The sequence below is a fragment of the Phascolarctos cinereus genome, unplaced genomic scaffold (genome assembly GCF_003287225.1).
Source record: "Phascolarctos cinereus isolate Bilbo 61053 unplaced genomic scaffold, phaCin_HiC Scaffold_726;HRSCAF=1367, whole genome shotgun sequence".
In the NCBI taxonomy this organism is placed as follows: domain Eukaryota; kingdom Metazoa; phylum Chordata; class Mammalia; order Diprotodontia; family Phascolarctidae; genus Phascolarctos; species Phascolarctos cinereus.
Window position 1 is genome coordinate 102,199,030 of NW_027556098.1, and position 20,315 is coordinate 102,219,344.

A 20,315-nucleotide genomic window follows, 5' to 3' on the forward strand; every position below is an offset into this window, starting at 1 on the left:
CCATCCCAACTAAATTACCAAAAAATTATTTTACTGAATTACCAAAAATAATAAAATGCATTTGGAAGAAAAATCAAGAATATAAAAAGAACTAATAAAAAATGTAAAGGAAAGAGGTTTAGCAGTACCAGATCTTAAACTACATTAAAAGGCAAAGAAATAGAAAGGTAGATACAATGGAAGAGTAGACAATTTATAGCAGCCAAAAAAAAAAAAAACCCAAAACAAAACCACGCTTGAAATGGGGGGTTTGGTAGGGGGAGGGCGCTGTTGCACATTCTTGTACTACCTGCCAAATCTGACGGAGCTTGCTTCGCCTGAGCTCTTTAGCCTGGAAGTGCCTGAAGCCGCCAAGACCCTGGAGGGTAGGGGGCTTCCCTCCTGTGGCTGATGGAGCGGCTGGTAAGACCACTCACGCACAGGGATGAAACAGAGAGGGGCGCGGAGGTGGGGGTGAGAACCTGGGGGAGGGGAGTTGTGTATCTATAGAGAGAAAGCGGAGGCATTTTGGTTTAGAATTTTGCTATATAAGGCCGGGAAGGGGAGACGGGCACTGGGGAGAACAGACAAAAAGATCGCACCACCGAGCAGCATAAAACAGGGAATGTAGAGCTGAAGATGAAAACTGAATTCATCCAATTTACACATGAGGAAGCTGGAAGCTGGAGAGGGTGAGTCGCTTTTCCAGCTTCCCAAAAGCAATTTGTGGTAGAGAGCGGGGATTATTCTTCTATAGAATGGAATCTCTTGATTTGGAATATTTTTTTTTATGAAGCCAATATTTTGTTGATGTTTTAGTAAACTTGTAAAATGGAAACTTGTAAGTGAGGGAAAAAATTGCATTGACTTCATAACTACCATCCTAAGTCATTATGATCATTTGATAAAATAATTGATTTAAAGAGAGTAAAATAATTTAATCCAAAAGTATAATGAAAACATGGTAAGTAGTACTGAATATATCTCTCTATATTTTCTCTTTTTAAAAATTTTTATTTATTTACTCTGAACTTAAGAAATAAAACAAGCATTTCCATAACAGTAGAATAGAAAAAAGATGATTGTACATGAAACTGCAAATCTGTTATGTACAACTTGCTATTCTTTTTAAATATATAATAGTTATCATGTAAATTTCTTTTTCTATCCTTTTTTTTCTTTCCTCCTCACCAGATGGTTACCACTAGACACAAATGTGCCTGTGTATATGTAAACATGCTTTAAGCATACTTTTATTTACAAGTTCTTTCCCTGGATGCAGATATGTTCATATGTCCTTTATAGTTAATTTGGGTATTTAAAATAGTCAAAATGACGTAGTTCCCCCAAGTTTTTCCTAAAACAATATTGTTGTTACTGCATACAGTATTCTTTTGGTTGTGCTCATTTCACTTTTCATTATTTTATGCATCTATCCATGTTTTTCTAAGATCACCAAGGTCATCATTTCTTATAGCACAGGTAGTATTCCATCACAATCATATATCATAACTTGTTCAGCAAGTCCCTAACCAACGGGCATCCCTTCAATTTCCAGTTCTCTACCACCACAAAAAGCTGCCATAAATATTTTAGAACTTATAGGTTCTTTTCCTTTTCCCCTAATCATCTTGGGAAATAGATCTAGTAGTGGTATTGCTAGATCAAAGGGTACAGGCAGTTTAATAACTCTTTGGATGTAATTCCAGATTCCTCTCCAAAAAGATTAGATCAATTCACAGTTTCACCAATAGTGAATGTGTCCCAATTTTTTTACATCCTCTCCAACATTTGTTGCTTTCTCCTTCGATTATTTTAGCCAATCTCATAGGTGTAAAATGATATCTCAAGATTGTTTTAATTTGTATTTCTCTAATCAACAATATTTAGAGCATTTTTTTCATATGGCCACAATTTATTTTGATGTATTCATCAGGAAACTGCATATTCATATCCTTTGATCATTTATCAATTGGAGAATGACTTGTATTCTTATAGATTTTACAAAGTTCTTTATAATTTGAGATGAGACCTTTACCTGAGAATCTGTCTACAGATTTCCCCCCCAATTTTCTGCTTCCCTTCTGATTTTGACTGCATTTGTTTTATTCATACAAAGTCTTTCTAATTTAATGTAATTGAAGTCATCCATTATATACTCCACACTGCTCACTATCTCTTCTTTATTCATTAATTGTTCACTTATCCTGTCCCTATATTTTTACACAACCAGGGAGCAAGGGACATTATGAAATAAGAGCATACATTTGCACGAAAGACAAGACAAAGAAAATATTCAATTTAACTACATCTTTATTGAATTTGCATATTCTTTTGTATATTGGTTACTTTTTAATGCAATTGCTTTTGTATCCCTCCCATTCTTAAAAAAGTATTTCTCTCTCTATATGTATACATGTGTATATATATATAAATATATGTATAATTTGTGTGTGCACTTGCATATGTGTGTGTGTGTACATGGATGTGTGTGGGTATATGGCAAAGCCTTAGTCCCTTGCCACCCCTCCATGTGAGTTAAGGGGTTGGGGTAAGGGAGGAGTTGGAAATGGGGGAAGGCAGTCCTATTTAAAGATAAAAGGTACAATTTTTAAAAAGCAGTAAACATGAATATATTTATATCTAGCATATACTTTCTGTTAAAACCAATTTGTCTGTTTTGGAAGAATTAACATGAAAGATAAGACTAGGGTATCCTCCACATCTATCTTAATAATAATAAAGGTGATAATTGCTTAATAAATACTTGTTGATTATTGTTTTAAGGAGTGGTATTAATAAACATAAAAACCCTGGACTAGCTTCTAAGTAATATACATACATGTATACATACATACATACATATACTTACATACACATACATATATGTATACATACACTTACACACATACATACACATATACATACATACATGACCTTTGGGCCTATATTGTACCATCTGTGTGTGGGAATAGATATATACATACATACATACATAGATATATATTTATTCCCACATACAGATGATACAATGTCGGCCCAAAGGCCTTTGCCTCCCAGGAATTTAGCAAGGTTATAAATTGTAGATTCAAAACAATAGCCAAGAGTTTTATTTTTCTAATGATTATGTACCTGGCATGTTTACATGGAGTTATTGATAGTACCTTAAAGTGTTTTCTGTGCTTTTTTGAGAGTTCTCTTAACACATAATTGAGTCCAGAGGGATCTGGTCTTTTTTTTCCAGGTCCAATGTAATTTGCTTTCATTTTTAAAAAGTAAATTTACTTTTTACTTTAAAAGCAAATCTACATTTGAGAACAAAATGACTTTGAATGGGTAATTGGTAGATTATTAAAAAGTTTTCTTTCCTCTCCTGGTTGGCTTCTGACTCTTTAGGCTTTGCCACCATACTCTAGCTGCCTTCTTACCTTGGAAGTTCCCTCCTCCCCTTTGGCACTGTTCCCTGGTCTCTTCAACATGCTGGCCCCCTTATTCCTTTAGCAAGTTTCTCCAAGAACCTCTATTTTGAGGAAGGGCCCAGGCCTGCCATACTTCACTCCTTTCCAGAACTTTGTTCCTTGTGTCATCCTTGAGAAAATTTCCTTCTATTTGGGGAGCCAGGATCTATATCTATATCTATATCTATATCTATATCTATATCTATATCTATATCTATATCTATATCTATATCTATATCTATATCTATATCTATATCTATATCTATATCTATATCTATATCTATATCTATATCTATATCTGTATCTGTATCTGTATCTGTATCTATATCTATATCTATCTCCATATATATATATGTGTATATATATATGTCCATATAACAAAGTACTGTGTATAGAGTACCAGTTGAATGATATAGACAAAAAAGACAGAGTGCAGAGGAGACAATTAGTTATTGGAAATAGTGCGAAAAGGCTGCTCCACAGAAGTTACTAGCTGGTGAATCCATTGCTGAACCTTACAGAAAACAAAGAAATGCAGAGAGAAGAAAAAGCAGAGACAAGTAGCAGAGGGGACGGACTTAGCTGAATAGGGGCAGAGGAGAGGGGATGTGCACAAATGTGCCAAAGTGTGTGATTGTACATAATGTGTGGAAAGAAGAAGTGAGATAAATATTTGATAAAATTAAGAATCTGAGCTCTAATCCCAAGTTTTTTAAGATGTATTTCCCAGTCTACTTCCATTTCTTGCTAGTTTTCTCCAAAATTACTTCCTATGTATGTTGTAAATATCTTGAATATACAGTCAATCCTCAGCTTTCATTGGGGTAATATTCTTAGAAAATGGGGCAAAAGTCAAAAACATGAATGTTGATACACTGAACCCATGAGATATAGGGGTTTGGTTCCTGTGGCCACCAAAAATTGTAATCTTTCACTAAAGATTGCTGAAAATACATTTTTCTGCATACAATCCTTTATAATAAAACATTAATTCTGATAATATGCACTTTTCCTGTAACATAGTAACATGAAATAACCCACAAAATGCAGTACACAAAATAAAATTGGTGACATGCAAAACATTTTTCTCACTAGTAATTCCCTAGAATTCTGTGCCCTTTTGTGCTAACATCTCAATAAAAGAAATTGACTTCAGACAATTTTCACTTTTCATAACACATATGTCATATTGTATGACAAACAAAATTCTTTTTTTTTTAGAGTAGAGAAACTCATTTAAAAAAAATTTTCTTTTTTGGTGAGGCAATTGGGGTTAAGTGACTTGCCCTTAGTCACACAGCTAGTGAGTGTTATGTGTCTGAGGCCAGATTTGAACTCAGGTCCTCCTGACTCTAGGGCTGGTGCTCTATCCACTGTGCCACCTACCTGCCCTTGACAAACAAAATTCTTAAAACTAAAACTTTTTTAACCTGAATTTTACCTCTTACTGCGTCAGATAGTGGTGTGAGGGTGTTGTATAGTATACCATACTGCTATAAACCTCTGCACTTTGGCCACCCTCCGAAAACCAAGGAAAAGGTTGCTGCGACTTTTGTCTTTGCTGTGGGAAGACACAGACTGGTGAAGGCTCGACATCACCTCCATCACTCTGTCCTTCGTGGCCTGTGGATGGTGTTGGAGATTATGAAGGACACATCAGCTTCAAATAATCCCTCAGTGACATCTACTTCATGTACTTTTTGAGATTCTTAAGGACATCCAAATCCGTGTCTGAATTGGGATGATGGTATGGCAGCTTTAAAGAGTGCTTCCCATGCCCTACTGGGGACAGCTAGGTGGCACAGTGGAAAGAGCACTGGCACTGCTATCAGGAGGACCTGAGTTCAAATCCAGCCTCAGACACTTGACATTTTCTAGCTGTGTGACCCTGGGCAAGTCACTTAACCCCATTGCCTAGCCAAAAAAAAAAAAAGACTGCTCCCCAGCTTTCCCCCTTTTTTTTTTAAAATAAAAAAGTCTCATCTTAGATGTGTTAAGGTTACTAATTTCTTTGGGGGAGGTGAGTGTGGTTCAAGGTAATGACTGATGGAGAAGAAGGTGTTAACTGTGATCTCTGCTTCAGAATTTTTGAGCTCAGTAATTGGTTAAAGGGGATGGCAGTATGAACAGAATGTTTTCTGATGTACCCAAAGTTAGCTAACAGGAAAGTTATGGAGGGAGTATAAGGCATATGCTGCCAGGTGCTATGAGCTCAGCCCAAATGAGATGGACATTTTATCTTTTGGATTCTCATTGGGAAAAGAGAAGACCTTCATAGCTAGTTTTATGGGTTAAAGTGAAAAAGAAAACAGAACAAGGGACTATTAATACTTAGGAGAAAAGAACCAAGAGATACGGACGTAAATCTTCCCTGGCAGTTCTATCTCTTCAATTATCAGCACGTGCCAGAAAATGGCCTGGGTTATTTTCTCAAGTGAAGGATCTAAGGTCTCATAAAGGCTTTTTCATATTGAGATTCTACAGTGAAAATGCTAACTCAGAGTCTTACAGGATGAATAGCCTCCTAATACAGAAAGATCCTAACAGAGCAATGGGAATAACAGCTTTATTAGTGAAAATAGCTATGTATAAATGTTTTTGCATATTGATTTATTTACAATCTGAAGAGTAGGGAAGGATAGTATATCCAGTAAGAAAATCCTAAAAAGGAAAATTATATTTTTATACATTAAAGGAGGGATCATAGATCTCAGAAATCAGGGATTATGAATAAAATCATGGCAGTCACAGTATGATAGGCCCTACACCTGGATCTTAGCGATTATCTATTCCATTGCTTTCATTTTTAGATGAGGAAGTTGACGTCTACAGGGGTTAAATGAATGGGTAGTAAGTAGCAGGGATCTGAATCCTTGTCTTCTAAGTCCAAATCTTTGCACTACACTATGAACACATTGGGTGCCTAATAAATGTTTGTCTAATTGAATCATTGAATTGAAGTGATAAAGTCTTGACCTAGAGAGTGACAATAGGGATGGAAGGAAACAGCAGTCCTTGGCGGTGGTATTCAGTCATTTTAGTCATGTTCAGCTCTTTGTGGCCTCATTTAGGGTTTTCTTGGCATAGATGCTAGAGTGCTTTTCCATTTCCTTCTCCAGATCATTTTATACATGAGGGAGCTGAGGCAAATAGGGTTAAGTGACTTGCCCAGGGTCACACAGCTAGTAAGTGTCTGAGGCCGGCTTTGAACTCAGGAAGATGAGTCTTCCTGAATCCAGGCCTGGCACTCTATCTACTGTTCCTAGCTGACCTGGATTTGTTGACTAAATTCCAAACATAGGTGGAGGAATCAAAGATGGCACTATATTTTAGAATCTAGGTGCTTAGGAAAATGATACAAATATGAAAGTCTAGAAGGAACTGATTGAATGACAAATGTTCTGAATTTTAGACATGTTCAAGTTGAAGTGGTTACTAATCAGGGCAGGAGGGCCTCAATCCTGTGGGAAGCCAGCTTGTTCAAGTCACTTCTGAGATAATGCCCCTAACTAGCTGTGTCACTATGTGCAGTTCATTCCACTTTTCTGGCCTTCAGTTTCATGTTTGTAAAATGAGGGGGTTGGGCTAGATAACTTCCAGATCCCTTTCCGGCTTTAATAGTCTGTTTGCGAATATCCTGAAGGAGATCAGGAAAGAGGTCACACATTACTGATATTACAGCTTTTATGCAGGTCTTTAATTGCCTTCTGGGCTTGTCCGTCTCAAGGGTGCTTTGAGGGTGGGGTAGGGGGGTTGCTGCTAAATTGCTCTCCAAATAACAGCAGCCTCTCAGACTTCTGGTAAAAAAAGAAAAAAAAAGATTTGAAAATAGTATGAATTTTTCTGAGGATATAGTGTGCCATTCACAAATAGGTACTGACTACTCTCTGCTTGGTCCCCCACCTATCCTCACCTTTCCAGAGATGGAGAAGATAGTGTTATCTGTGAAGTTAGTGTGTTTGGCTGCAGAAGTGCATTGGCCACAAAAATCAAACAGCGTTCTGTGGCGAACTAGTCAGTGCCTGATGGCTGTAACAATTCCTGAAATAATTCCTAGCATAAGCAGAATATTGTGATTTTGCTGACACCCAAAGCGTCATCTGAATCTTCTTTTTTTATCTCTAGGTGCATGAGAAATTCTTCTCTCATAGTTTCACATTCAGTCTGATTTGGGGCATGACTCTTGTGATGCAGTGCCGGGCACAAGGTAAAGAAAGACCCTACTATTTTTAGGAAATGTCAGTATTGAGACAAGGCAGTTAGGTTTTGTGTTATATATTGTAGACTGTGTCTATGTGGCTCACCAACTGGAATGTTCTTGAGAAGAGTTTTTGGTTTTGATCATCATAGTCCTTGAGAACTGAGCTATAGATTGGATTGCCAAATGGCAAGTCCAGTAACATCATTAAGATAAGTGATAGACTTGGGCCACAAATAGTATGACTTAGTAGATAACCAATCAAGTGAATAGACCCAGCTCAATGAGCCACTCTGCTGTTCGGTACATGGTTTGTTGGTGGTTAAATTAACGTACAGCATAGACCTTGACTTGACCTTGTTTCAGGGGCAACTGACTTCAAGGTTTGTGAGAAATCTGGAGAATTTCTAAAAAATTCACAGGAGAGGGAAAGGATATAGGACAACTTAGATTGGAAGATATTGTAAACAAAGACAATAGCAGTCTTCAAATCTTTGTCCAATTTCACTGAGGATAGAATAGGAGAAAATGGATTGAAAGTGAGCACAGATTATTTCAGTTGTTAGACAGCAAAGAGGAAAAATATTTAAAAGTTACTGTTTGTTCAGATTTATACTAGGAAGGAAATGATACTAGAAAATTATAACTCCTAGGGGTTTAGTCATTGTTGTTGTTCATCCCTCATTCTTGAAGAGGACCAAGGACATCAGGAGGGTGATGTCTTGACTTGTGAGTGAATTGGATTTAAGTGAGGCAGGGCTGTGCAAAGTCACCAACCTCACTCTCTTCTTCAGGGTCATTGCAATCCAATGTCAAGACATAGGTCAAGACAGCTGGTGATAGCCCCTAAGTCAGTTATAGATTCAGAGTGTTAGAACTGGAGGGAAATGTAGAAATCATAGAGACCACCCCTCTCATTTTATAGATAAAAGGGCTCAGAGAAATTAGGTGACTTGTTAGTGGTAGAGCCACAGTACTTCATTATTCATAGATGTGGAATAATTTTATGTTTTCACCAGTGATGTAGAACTCTAGAACTTGTAGAGTCAATTCAATTCAATTCAGCATAACTCCTCAATTGTTATAATCAGGCAGTTACGTGGCATGGAAGAAAGAATGCTGGGCCTAGAGTCAGGAAGTTGTAGTCAGTCATTTCAGTTGTGTCTGGCTCTTTGTGACCCCATTTGGGGTTTTCTTGGCAAAGATGCTGGAGTGGTTTGCTATTTTCTTTCTCCGGCTCATTTTACAGCTGAGGAAATTGAGACAAATAGGGTTAAGTGACTTACCCAGCATCACACAGCAAGCAAGTGTCTGAGGCTGGGTTGGAACTCAGGTTCCTGAATCCAGGCCTGGTACTCTATCCACAGTGCCTCCTGTGCCCACAGTCAAGAAGAGTTGACTTCAGATCCAACCTCAGATGCCTCCTAGCTGGATGACATTGGGCAAGTCAGTTAACCTTTGTCTGCCTCAGTTTCCTCAGCTGTAATATTAAGATAATAATAGGATCTACCTTCCATGGTTGTTGTGAAGATTAAATGAGATAATATTTGTAATGCCCTATTAAGTGCAAGTGCATAGTAGGTGCTTAATGAATGCTTATTTCCTTCCTTATTCTGAGGCAAGGAATGGGAGAACTTGAAAGGAATTTAGAGTTCAGTTCATCTAAACTCTCACATAATTTTTTTTTAAAAATAATATCCCTGACTAGTGGGCATCTGCCTTCTCCTTGAACACTGACATCAGGAGAGTATATTACACCTTAGGGATCTCTAATTGTTAGAAATTAGAAATTTTTGTCTTTAAATTGATCAAAAGAACTTTGATCTGCTATGCCTAATTCTAGGGATCAGTCTTTCCTGGAACTGCTCAGAACAGGTAAATCCCTTTTCTGTGTGTGAACCCTTCAAATATTTGAAATTGGTTGTTATGGTTCCTTTATTTACATGAATATTGGAACAGGAGTACTCTGAATGAATTTTCAAATAATCCAAATGGAATAGACAGAAAACAACGTCAAGATTGAAAGATGAAATGAATTTGGCTTTTTTGTTCCTGGAGAATAGCAGATTGAAGGGCAACATGTGGTTTCAAGGACCTGAGCACAAATCATTATATATCAGAGAAGTAGTATCACCTAGTGGGTAGAATGAATGTTGGACCTCAAGTGAAGGAAGACCTGGGTTCAAATCCTCTCTCAGATGTTTGCTAGCTTTGTGATTCTAAGAAAGTCACCTCTCTGAGCCTCATTTTCTTTGTCTATCACATGGGGATAATGATAGCAATTACCTCACAAAGTTGTTAAAGGATCAAATGAGATAATATATGGCGAGTGCATGGTACCAAAGTAGAACTGTGAATATTATCTCCTTTGTGGATAAAACTTGAGAAAATGGTTTAGATCGCAGTAGCCAAAGGTTGAGATTTAGGGTCATAATTCTAAAATTGTATAGTAGGCTAGATGAACTGCAAACATGCACTTTGGGACCTAAGATTCTTTTAGCTTAAGGTTTTCATTCTATTTTATTTGCTGTTCCATTTAGTGCTATGATGCTATTTGCTACCAAAATTATAGATTCAGAATTGGGGGTGTAGGAGATGGAAGAGGTTGGGCTTTTTTTTTCTCTTTCTAATTTTCTTTCAATTAAGAAAAAAAATCTATTAACTGGAAGCAGTTTTTGGACATAAAAGGGCTATAGGAATAGAAGATGTCCTCCAGGCACCCATTTATAGAGAAAGATTCAGAGAAGTATCTGTGAATCAAGGTGATATTGGTCTCATAACAAAAAGAAAAACAAATTCTTCTGATTCTACAGGAAATGTGATCACTGAGAATGAGACAGTGATGCTGGAGAGACCTGCGTCTTTAAAATGTTCTCTGCAGACTGTTCAAGAGGTCATGATAGTCACATGGCAGAAACTCACTAATAGAGGACCAGAAAACATGGCGACTTTCAGCAAACAACATGGAGTAGTTATCCAATCACCTTACAAGAGTAAAATAGAAATGACTCAGCCAGGGCTCAGTGAATCGACCATCACCTTCTTAAGAACGGCAGTTGAGGATGAGGGATGCTATTTATGCATCTTTAACATCTTTGGTGTTGAAACAGTCCCAGGAAAAACCTGCCTCAGTCTTTATGGTAAGATTTTGTGCATATTCATGCATGCCTTCGGTAATCTGGGAGAATTCTTATTTCTTTTTTTGTTTGCTTCTTGTTGTTTTTTAAAAATAAGTACTTCTTTTTATGTTCTTTTTACATTTTGTTTTAAAATTTCTCGTAGCATACTTTCCTCTCTTATCCCTCAGACACTCATATGTTATAACAAATAGTATTTTTTTTAAATAAAAAAGAGGAGGAAGAGGAAAATAAGCAAAATTGACCAATACATTGAAAAAGTGATAGTGGTGGTGGTGGTGGGGTGGGGGAGGATGCAGTGTTCCACACACATTAACCTATCACTACTGCAAAAGAGTGGGTTGAGGGTATCTTCTCATATCTCTTCTTTGGTATTATCATGTTTGTTCTTTGTAATTTTGCAGCATTTGCTTTTGTTGTTTTGTGGTTGTTCCTTCCATTTATATTACTATAGTCACCACATATGTTGTTTTCTTGGTTATACTAACTTTACTCTGCATCAGTTCACAGAAGTCTTTCCATGTTTTACTTTATTCATTTTGTTTGTCATTTCTTACAGCATAGTAACATTCCAGTCCATTTGGATGTCAAAATTTGTTCAGCTATTCCCTAATTGATGGATATCTACCTTGTTTCCAGTTCCTCGATATTACAAAAAGCACTGCTAGGGGGCAGCTAGGTGGTACAGTGGATAGAGCTCCAGCCCTGGAGTCAGAAGGACCTGAATTCAAATTTGGCTTCAGACATATAACATTCACTTAACCCCAATTGCCTCACTGAAAAAAAAAAAAGATATTGCCATGAATATTTTGTTGTATATATGTATATGGACTTTTCTCTTATCAATGATCTCTTTGGGATACATGCTTAGTAGTGGAATCTCAGGATGAAAGAGTATGGACAGTATAGTCACTTTATTTGCATAATTCCTAACTGCTTTCCAAAATGGTTACACTGATTCACAGCTCCACCAGCAAGGCAGAAGTGTACCTATAACCTCTTTAACATTGAGTATTTCTCTTCTTTGTTATCTTTGCCAATTGACTGGGTGTGAGGTAAAACTTCAGGGTTATTTTGATTTACATTTCTTTTATTATTAGTGATTTGGAGCATTTTTTCATGTGGTTGCACCACCTAGCTGCACTATTATAAATATATATGTATATAAATATACATACACATATATACACACACACGTGTGTGTGTGCATGTTTTGTGTTGTATATGCATGGTCAAAAGTCATATATCTATATCTTTATGTATGTATATAATTACATATATGCATATATATATTTATGTATATTTATATATTGTTTTTGTAGAAGCTTTTCAATTTCTTGTACTCAAAATGATCTATTTTATCTTATTTTCTTTCAAACTCTACTTTTAAGAATATATTTCCTATCTGTAGCTGTGAAAGGTTTATAATTTGCTTCTCTTTCATTTTTTATGTTATGATTTTTTTTTAAGGTCACATATCCATTTTCAACTAATTGTGGATTATGGTATAAGGTTTTGGTCAAAATAGTTTTTTTCTTCAGCAATTTTTCTTTTGGGGTTTATCAAACACCAGGTTGTTGAGTTCCATTGTTTCTGATTCTCCCTCGTCTAGGCTATTATATTGATCAACTCTTCTTTTAAACCAATACCAAAAGGTTTTTATGGATGCAACTTTTGATATACTTTGAGGTCTAGAATGCTCTTCCTCCATTCTTGCTGATGGGGTGCTTGGACCCCAGTTTTTCTCTAGCCTCAGAAACACTATCCTTGGCAGTTTCCCCCCAGCCCAAGAACACTGTGCCTAGCAATTACTCATAAGTGGGCCCCAGCAAGACCTTTATCTGTCTCCCTGGTACAGTTACACAAAGCTGGGTGAGAGAGTGACGGGCTACTCAGGCCCCAGCCCCTAAGATCATGTCTCTGGAAGCCTCCCAATTTCTTTTTGTTGTTGTTGTTGTTGTTTTAGACAGTTGGGGTTAAGTGACTTGCCCAAGGTCACCCAGCTAGTAAGTGTCAAGTGTCTGAGTTTGGATTTGAACTTGGGTCCTCCTGACTCCAAGGCCAGAGCTTTATCCCCTGCACCACCTAGCTCCCCTGCCCCCCCCAATTTCTTGGTAGGCTCCTGTCTTGTGAGAAAATTTTCTCTTGTTGCAGAACACATTCTCTTATCAGGACAGAGAGAGGTGCTTGGCCCAAGGATTTTTGTCCTTGTCTGATCCAAGGACTCTTCCTCCCATGAGAACCCCAAGGTCCATGCCTCCTACCTCAATGTCTGATATACTCCCTACACTTTCCCATCCATAGCTCCCAAAGACACCTGGACCTTTAGATTACCTAATTAGTATCCCTGGCATTCCTTTCCCATGCCCCTTTTCCATATAAACCCCACAACCATCCTCAGTCTCTCATACGTTCCTTAAGAACCCTTGCCTACTGAAAAGATAATAAATCGTTGTCAACTTGACCTAAAGAATGCTTGAGTCTGTGAATTCATTCTAGACGACCCTGTTCTGTACTCCAGTCCTTGAGGGGTCTCTGAACCTCTCAGACCCACAGCAATTCCTTTTTCATTATTTCTCTTAATATTTTAGATTTTATATTATTCCACATGAATTTCATTACTATTTTATCAAATTCTTTAAAATATCCATTTGTTAGTTTAATTGGCATCACATTAAAACAGTAATTAAACTTTGATAGTACTGTCATTTTTATTATATTAGCATATCATAGTTATGAACACATCCATATGAACATCCAATTATTTACATTGGCCTTTCTTTTTTCATTAAGGAAAATTTTATAATTGAATCTGTGCAATATTTTGTACATTTTGTAGATAGATCCCTAAATATCTTATGCAAGTTGTAGTTATTTCGAATGAGATCTGTCTTTGTATTATTATTGTCTTTTGGATTTTGTCATTATTATATAGAAATCATATTGATTTTTGATAGTTTATTTTGTAGCCTACAAATTTGCTAGTTATTAATTGTCTTAATATCTTTGCAGATTCCTTAGTATTTTCCAAATAAAACCACATATTATAGCAAATAAGGATTGTTTTGTCTCCTCTTTGAATATCTTCATACTTGTATTTTCTTTTTCTTATTGCTTTTGCTAGCATTTCTAATATAAAATAATAGCAGGAAGAGTGGACATTCTTGCTTTATCACTATATCTATTGGGAAATGTTCTAGTGTATACCCATTATATATTATTCTCACTTTTGGTTTTAGATCGATCCTTGGTATGACATTAAAAAGGTCCCTCTATGTCTATATTTTGTATAGATTTTAGTATAAATAAATCTTATACTTTGTCAGTCTTTTTCATAATCATGTGGGCTTGGATGCTTTCGGCTTTTAATATGATTAATTATGGTGATTATTTCCCTAATATCAAATCATACTTGAATCCCTGATATATATTCATCTTGGTCATAAAGCATGGCTTCCTAGATGAATTGCAATAGTCTTTTTTTTTTGCTTTACAAATGTTTATTGATTGATGTTTGTAAATATTGCTTACACATGTGTTTATATTTATATTATTTATATAAACTATTTATGTAGTGCTTTATTATTACACTACAATCTACTATTACATTAAGTAACTGTTAATTTCTTGGTCTCCTTCAATAACTTATCATCCACATCATATCCCCTAAAAGTGGGTTATAAGAGTCTCTTTGATAAGATTTTATTTAAAATTTTAATTTGATATTCCTTAATAATAGTAGTCTATAGTTCTTTGCTTTATCTTTCATTGGTTTAGGTATGATTATATTTATGTCATAAAAGGAGTCTGAGTGTTTTGTTTTCAGATTTTGAGAATTATTTTTGTAATAGCGATACTAATCATTATTTAAAGGTTTGATAGAATTTCTCTGTAAATCTGTCAAAATCAGGAAGTTTTTTCCCCCCCTTTCTTCCTTTATATCTAGCTTACTTTCCTTTTCTGAGACTGAGCTATTTAAGAACACTTTTTGGTCTTCTGTTTATTTGAGCATTTTATGTGTTTGAAGGTATTAATCTTTTTCTTTTGTCTTCTCATTTTGTTAGCTTATATATGTGCATGGTAGCTTCTCAAGATTACTTTTATATCTTCCAATTATGATTTCACTTTGTTCCTTTATTATTTTGTTGATTTGGTTTTCTGCCCTACTCTTAAAATCATATTTCTTAAAGATTTATCAATTTTGTTAGTCTTTTCAAAAAATAGCTTTTAGTTTTGCTTATTCTTTATTATTTTATGTTTCCAACTTATCTATTTTTCCTTTAATTTCCATATCTCCTCTTTTGTTCTTATATTGGGATATTTATTACATTTTTAATTTTTAAAGTGAATATTCATGTCATTAATTCTCTCCTTTTCAATTTTGATAAAGTATATTTTTAGGGATCTAATTCCTCACCCTCTACTCCCAGACTGTTCTAGCTGCATCCTAGAAATTTTAGTATATTGTTTCATCATTATAATTTTCTTTCACATAACTCTTATCTTTATGCATGCTGTCTTTAAGACACAGTATTTTGCTTGTATAGAGATCAGGTGCATTTTTTAAAAAGGATTATTGCTTTTCTGTTTCTCTGCTTCAAGATTGTTCTTCATTCCTGTATATTGGTATTCCCAATCCATTGCATTCTTTGGAAGGTCTCATTCCTGTGGGTTCAAGGTGGGTTTTTATAGTCTTTTTTTTTCTGTATAAGCCATAAAATCTGCTTCCACTTTTTTTTATTTTTCTCTTGAATCATTTGATACAATACTGCTGTGGTTCCACACTTTTTGGGAAGTCATAGGTTCCTATTTCTTATCAGATATTGATTCCTTTCCACGTGTCTTGAAATATTTATTCAGAGATGTTTAGATTCATTTAGATATCCTGGAGGCCATCTTTGCTTCTGTTTTAATATCTTCCCTGATGAATTATCTCCTTGTGCTCAAAGTTTTGAACTCAGTTTCCTTCCTCCTGAGATCTTCAGTAATTTGTCTTCTTTCCCCTTGTGTTTTCTTATTCCTTACTTTCTGACTTTTTCTTTTTTGAAAGTTGGTACCCTGAAGGCTAGACCTCAAGGTTATCTCTCTCCTGAACTACAGGCTCATATAATCAAATGCTTTTTAGACGTCTTGAACTCAGTGTCTTGTAGATATCTCAAATTCAACATATCCAAAACAGAACTCATTCTATTTGCATTCCTCTCTTTTCTACTTCATTATTGCTCTATATGGCTTGACCATTCTCCATTCACCCATGTTCATTACCTCATTGGCATCTCTGATGTCTCACTCTCATTCATCCCTCATATCCAGTCAGTTGGCAAATCTTGCTATTTCTACCTTCACAACTACTCTTATACCCTTCCCCTTCTCTCTACTTTCACAGCTACGACTCTGGTTCAGACCCTCAGCACTTCTTGCTGGATTATTACAAATGCCTTCTAATTGGTCTCCCTTCCTTAAGTCTCTTTCCAATCCAATCTATCTTCTGCTAAGCTGCCACAGTGATATTCCTGAGTTCTAACTATGGTTCCCCTCAACCTCTCCCCTGCCCCCCCAAACACACTCACTAAACTTCAATAGTTTCCTGTTACCCCAAGGATCAAATATAAACTCCTTTGTTTGAAATTTAAAGGTCTTAATAATCCAGCCCTTTCCTGTCTTATAGTGTTCTCACCCTTTACTCCCTTCCACTGTCTAATTCAACTACAGTGGTCTGCTTGCTGTTATGCTCTTCCAGTACTCCATCTCCCAACTCTGGGCCTCTTCACTTGGACCTTTTAGTTTCCCTGGCTTCCTACAAGTCTTAGCTCAAATTTCACTTCTTCAGCAATACTTTCCAACTTCTTCTAGCTGCTAGTGTGTTTCCATCAAAGATTATGTTCCATATACTCTCTGCATTTCTTATATTATTTAATTATTTATATATTGCCTCTCCCATTGGAATTTGAGCTTCTTGATGATAGAGACTTAAAAAAAAACCCAACCTTTCTTCATCTTCCTAGTACTTAACATAGTGCCTGGCACATAGTAAGTGCTTACTAGATATTTTTTGATTGATAGCACCACTAGGGTTTAGATTCTCCCCCCACTCCAGAAGATAAGTATACTTTCAGAACTACTGAATAATTAATCCTTTCCCATTAGACCTGCATACTCTGAGTAATTCACTAGCTTTGTTCTCTGAGGAGGACACTGTACAGAAGTCAATGTGAATAATTTTTTTCTCCGGCAATTCTCAAATTAGACATTACCCCTGAGGTAACACCCAGAGCTGGTACTGTCCAGAACATCCCTTCTCTGGCCAGAATGTTAGATTCTGTGATTTATGCTGCCTCAGAAATTCAAGATCCTCCTTTCATATGAGAATTTAGGCTTCAATAACATAGCCCATGAACCATGCCTCAAGCTCTGTGCAACTATGTGTTAACTTCTGCTACATGCTTTTGCCGCAACTCACTATCAGAGAGACAATGTGGAGTAGTGGATAGAACACTGGACTTGAAGCCAGGAAATCTGGTTTCAGATCCTACCTTAGGTACTAACTAGTTCTGTGACTCTGGGCAAATTATTTAACTTCTATGGTCCTCAGTTTCCTCATCTGTAAAATTATGGTGTTGTACTCAGTGGACATCTCTTCTACCTCTAAAATTCAGGCCCAAACTTATTTGGCCTACTGTCCCATTTAAAAAATTACTCAGCACCCCCCTGGAAATCTACATTCTTTAACCCCTTAATTTTTTCAAAAAATTTACATCATTTCAAAAAAATAGCGCCCCTGTGGATCATTCCAGCACAGCTCCTTGCCCTCCCCCCCCAGGGGGTGGTATTGTCCACTTTGGGAACCTATGTCTAAATCTGTCATCCTGTTAGGTTATCTTCAGATTGGGTGGGACTGGAATGGGGGCACTGAAATGAGCAGGGAATCCCTCTTCCCATAATTCAGGTCCCCTATTCTAAATATTGGTCTAAATGTGGCAAAATTATAAAGATCAAGTATGACTTAAATGAAGAGATATGAGAAGACAGCCCCAATCCACCCCTTCATGGAGATAATAGGTCCACAAGAGCTACACATTGCACTTTTGGAATTTTGGACTTTTGGACTTTTTCAATGTATCGACTAGTTGTGCTTACTTTTTTTTCTTCTCTAAAAAATATTATTTATCATATAGCATGGCCTTGTGGGAAGGGGAAAGGGAAGGATACATGGGATACATGGGTAACATAAAAAACAGAAAATATCAAATAGCACTTATTTAAAAATATAAAAAGGCACTTTGTTTCAAATCCTTCATTTATCCATTTCTGGGATTTAAGGTAATTTATACACACACTGGGATTTTCTGGTTCGGCTTGGTACACCAAAAGGCTAGTTAGTCTCTCCTTCACCTCAGAAAATAGTATCCCTTCAGTTCAGAGCATAATCCTTGCTTTAGTGGTTGCTAAGCAGTGAGAAGCCTAGGTCTGGTTGTTAGCTAAACAAAGCCCTGTAAGCTTCTGAAGAAGCAACAGATGGTCTGTTGCTATGCCCTGTGGGGTTCTTATTCTGCAAAGGAGATAGTCTCTAGGAAACTCATGAGATATGAGGGGAGCAGTCATTCAGGTTTGAATAGCATTTGTGTTCCAGCTGTCCTTTCAGGTTTAGACTGCAGAATGTCACTCAGCCATCAAATGCCAAACCAGTCATTAATCTCTAGGTCAGCCAACTGGACCCATTCATCAGCTTAGTATGACCTGATATAGGAGGAAAGTACCATCGAAGAGTTTCTCATTGCTTGAGTACACTATTATCGTTCTGTGCTGATGCTCCTCTTCCTTTCCTTTCTCTCTTTCTTTCTTTTTTTTTAGGCAGTTGGGGTTAAGTGACTTGCCCAGGGTCACACAACTAGTAAGTGTCAAGTGTTTGGTCTGAGGCCGGATTTGAACTCAGGTCCTCCTGATTTCAGGGCTGATGCTCTATCCACTGCGCCACCTAGCTGCCCCCTTCCTTTCCTTTTCTTTCCTGTGCCCCATCTGTCAGTCACTGAACTGCTTTGTCAAAAGGTGCCTTGCTTGGATTTGACCCTTCTATTCTATGCCACCACACTGTTGGATTGTATGGTGCACATCTAGCCTAGACTTGAAGCCAGGAAGATTGGAGTTAAAAATCCTGCCTCAGACACTTACTAGCTTTGTGACCCTGGGCAAGTCTTTTAATCTCTGACAAATTTCCAAAATTGATTTGTGGGTGATTTTTATCACCCACAAAATGAAATGACAACAACATTTATGTAGTGCCTACTATATGCTACCTCTGTTAAGCAATTTGTGATTATTATTCTCATTTTATCCTCACCACAACCTGGAAGATACGTGCTATTATTATCGCCACTTATAAATGAGGAAATTGAGGCAGATTAAGGTTAAGTGACTCGACCAGAGTCACACAATAAATAAGTGTCTGTGAGGCCAGATTTGAGCTTGGGTCTTTTGGATGGCAATACTATCTACCTGACAAGGCCATGGCAAAGCTCAAATGAGGTACTATATGTAAAGTACTTTGAAAACTTTAAAGCACTATGTAAATACTGGTTGTTATTATTATTATCTTAAAGCAGATCCTCATCGCTTTATACCTGGATCACCATGATGGAATGCTCCCTGTCATCTTGATCTCCAGGCTCCAGATTTTCTAGTGTTGTTTCACTAAAGGACAGAATTCACAGATAGGTGTTTGACCTGGCACAGTCAATAACTTGGGGTCTACTCAGCAAAGTAGGATAAAATGAGGGCAGAGCACCTTTACTCTAGGATGAGGCATAGCATGCATGCTTTTCATATATACATATGCCTAAATCTTGCACTGGTTTGTTCCACCCTGCATTAGCTGACATTGCCAGACCTCAGTCCATTATTTATATAAGCCCGTGATGTTTGCCAGACACCTTTTGCTAGGACATTCAGTTCTGGGTGATGACTGCTTGCAATGCATCTAGCTTTTGACTTCTTGACAGATCTCCATAAAATGCCACTTTCAACATCCATTACCCAGGATTGTGCAGTGGCTCCTTAATGTATCAAGCCTCAATTTCTAAATGATTTTCAAGTTCTCCATAATCTAGCCTTGTCCTACCCACCCAACATAATTTCTCACTGTTCTCCAATATGTACCTTCTGTTCTAATTATTCCTAACTTCATCGTTGTTTGCCCTCCCAAACACAAATTCATCGTAGCACCATGTTCATTCCTGCCTCTTAAACCCCTTCTCTAGAATACCTTATATACCTTATTTCTTAATTTCTATCCACTTAGATCCTAGCCATACTTCAGGGCTGTTGTGATGCTCAGACAAGATCAGTACAAAATCTTCTGTTTGACATTTAGAACACTTTACAATCTGGCACCTTCTTACATTACACTTTACTCTCCTCCATGGTCTATCTATGGTGGCCTTTGTTGTCATTCTTCATACATGACACTGCATCTCCTTGTCTTCTATGCCTAGATGCTTCCGTCTTTACCTCAGCCTCTTAGTTTCCCCTGGTTTCTTTCAAGATTCA

General features: G+C 36.9%; 1 protein-coding gene across 8 annotated transcripts in view; it reads left to right on the top strand.

Moving 5' to 3' along the window:
* The first annotated feature begins 274 nt into the window (after window positions 1–274).
* CD200 (CD200 molecule) overlaps window positions 275–20,315 on the top strand; it is a 47,187-nt gene continuing 27,146 nt past the window's right edge. For 6 of the 8 annotated variants that reach the window (XR_002328322.2, XM_021007158.2, XM_021007160.2 and 3 more), the window contains exons 1-3: window positions 275–402; window positions 7,563–7,644; window positions 10,449–10,775. Coding sequence is in view for 7 of the 8 variants with exons in the window: in XM_021007158.2 (XP_020862817.1) it covers window positions 391–402; window positions 7,563–7,644; window positions 10,449–10,775 (421 nt within the window). In the remaining variant the exon portion in view is untranslated. Of the gene's footprint in view, window positions 403–540; window positions 672–7,562; window positions 7,645–10,448; window positions 10,776–20,315 lie in introns of those variants that run through there. The other 2 variants (XM_021007162.2, XM_021007163.2) reach the window with 2 other exon arrangements.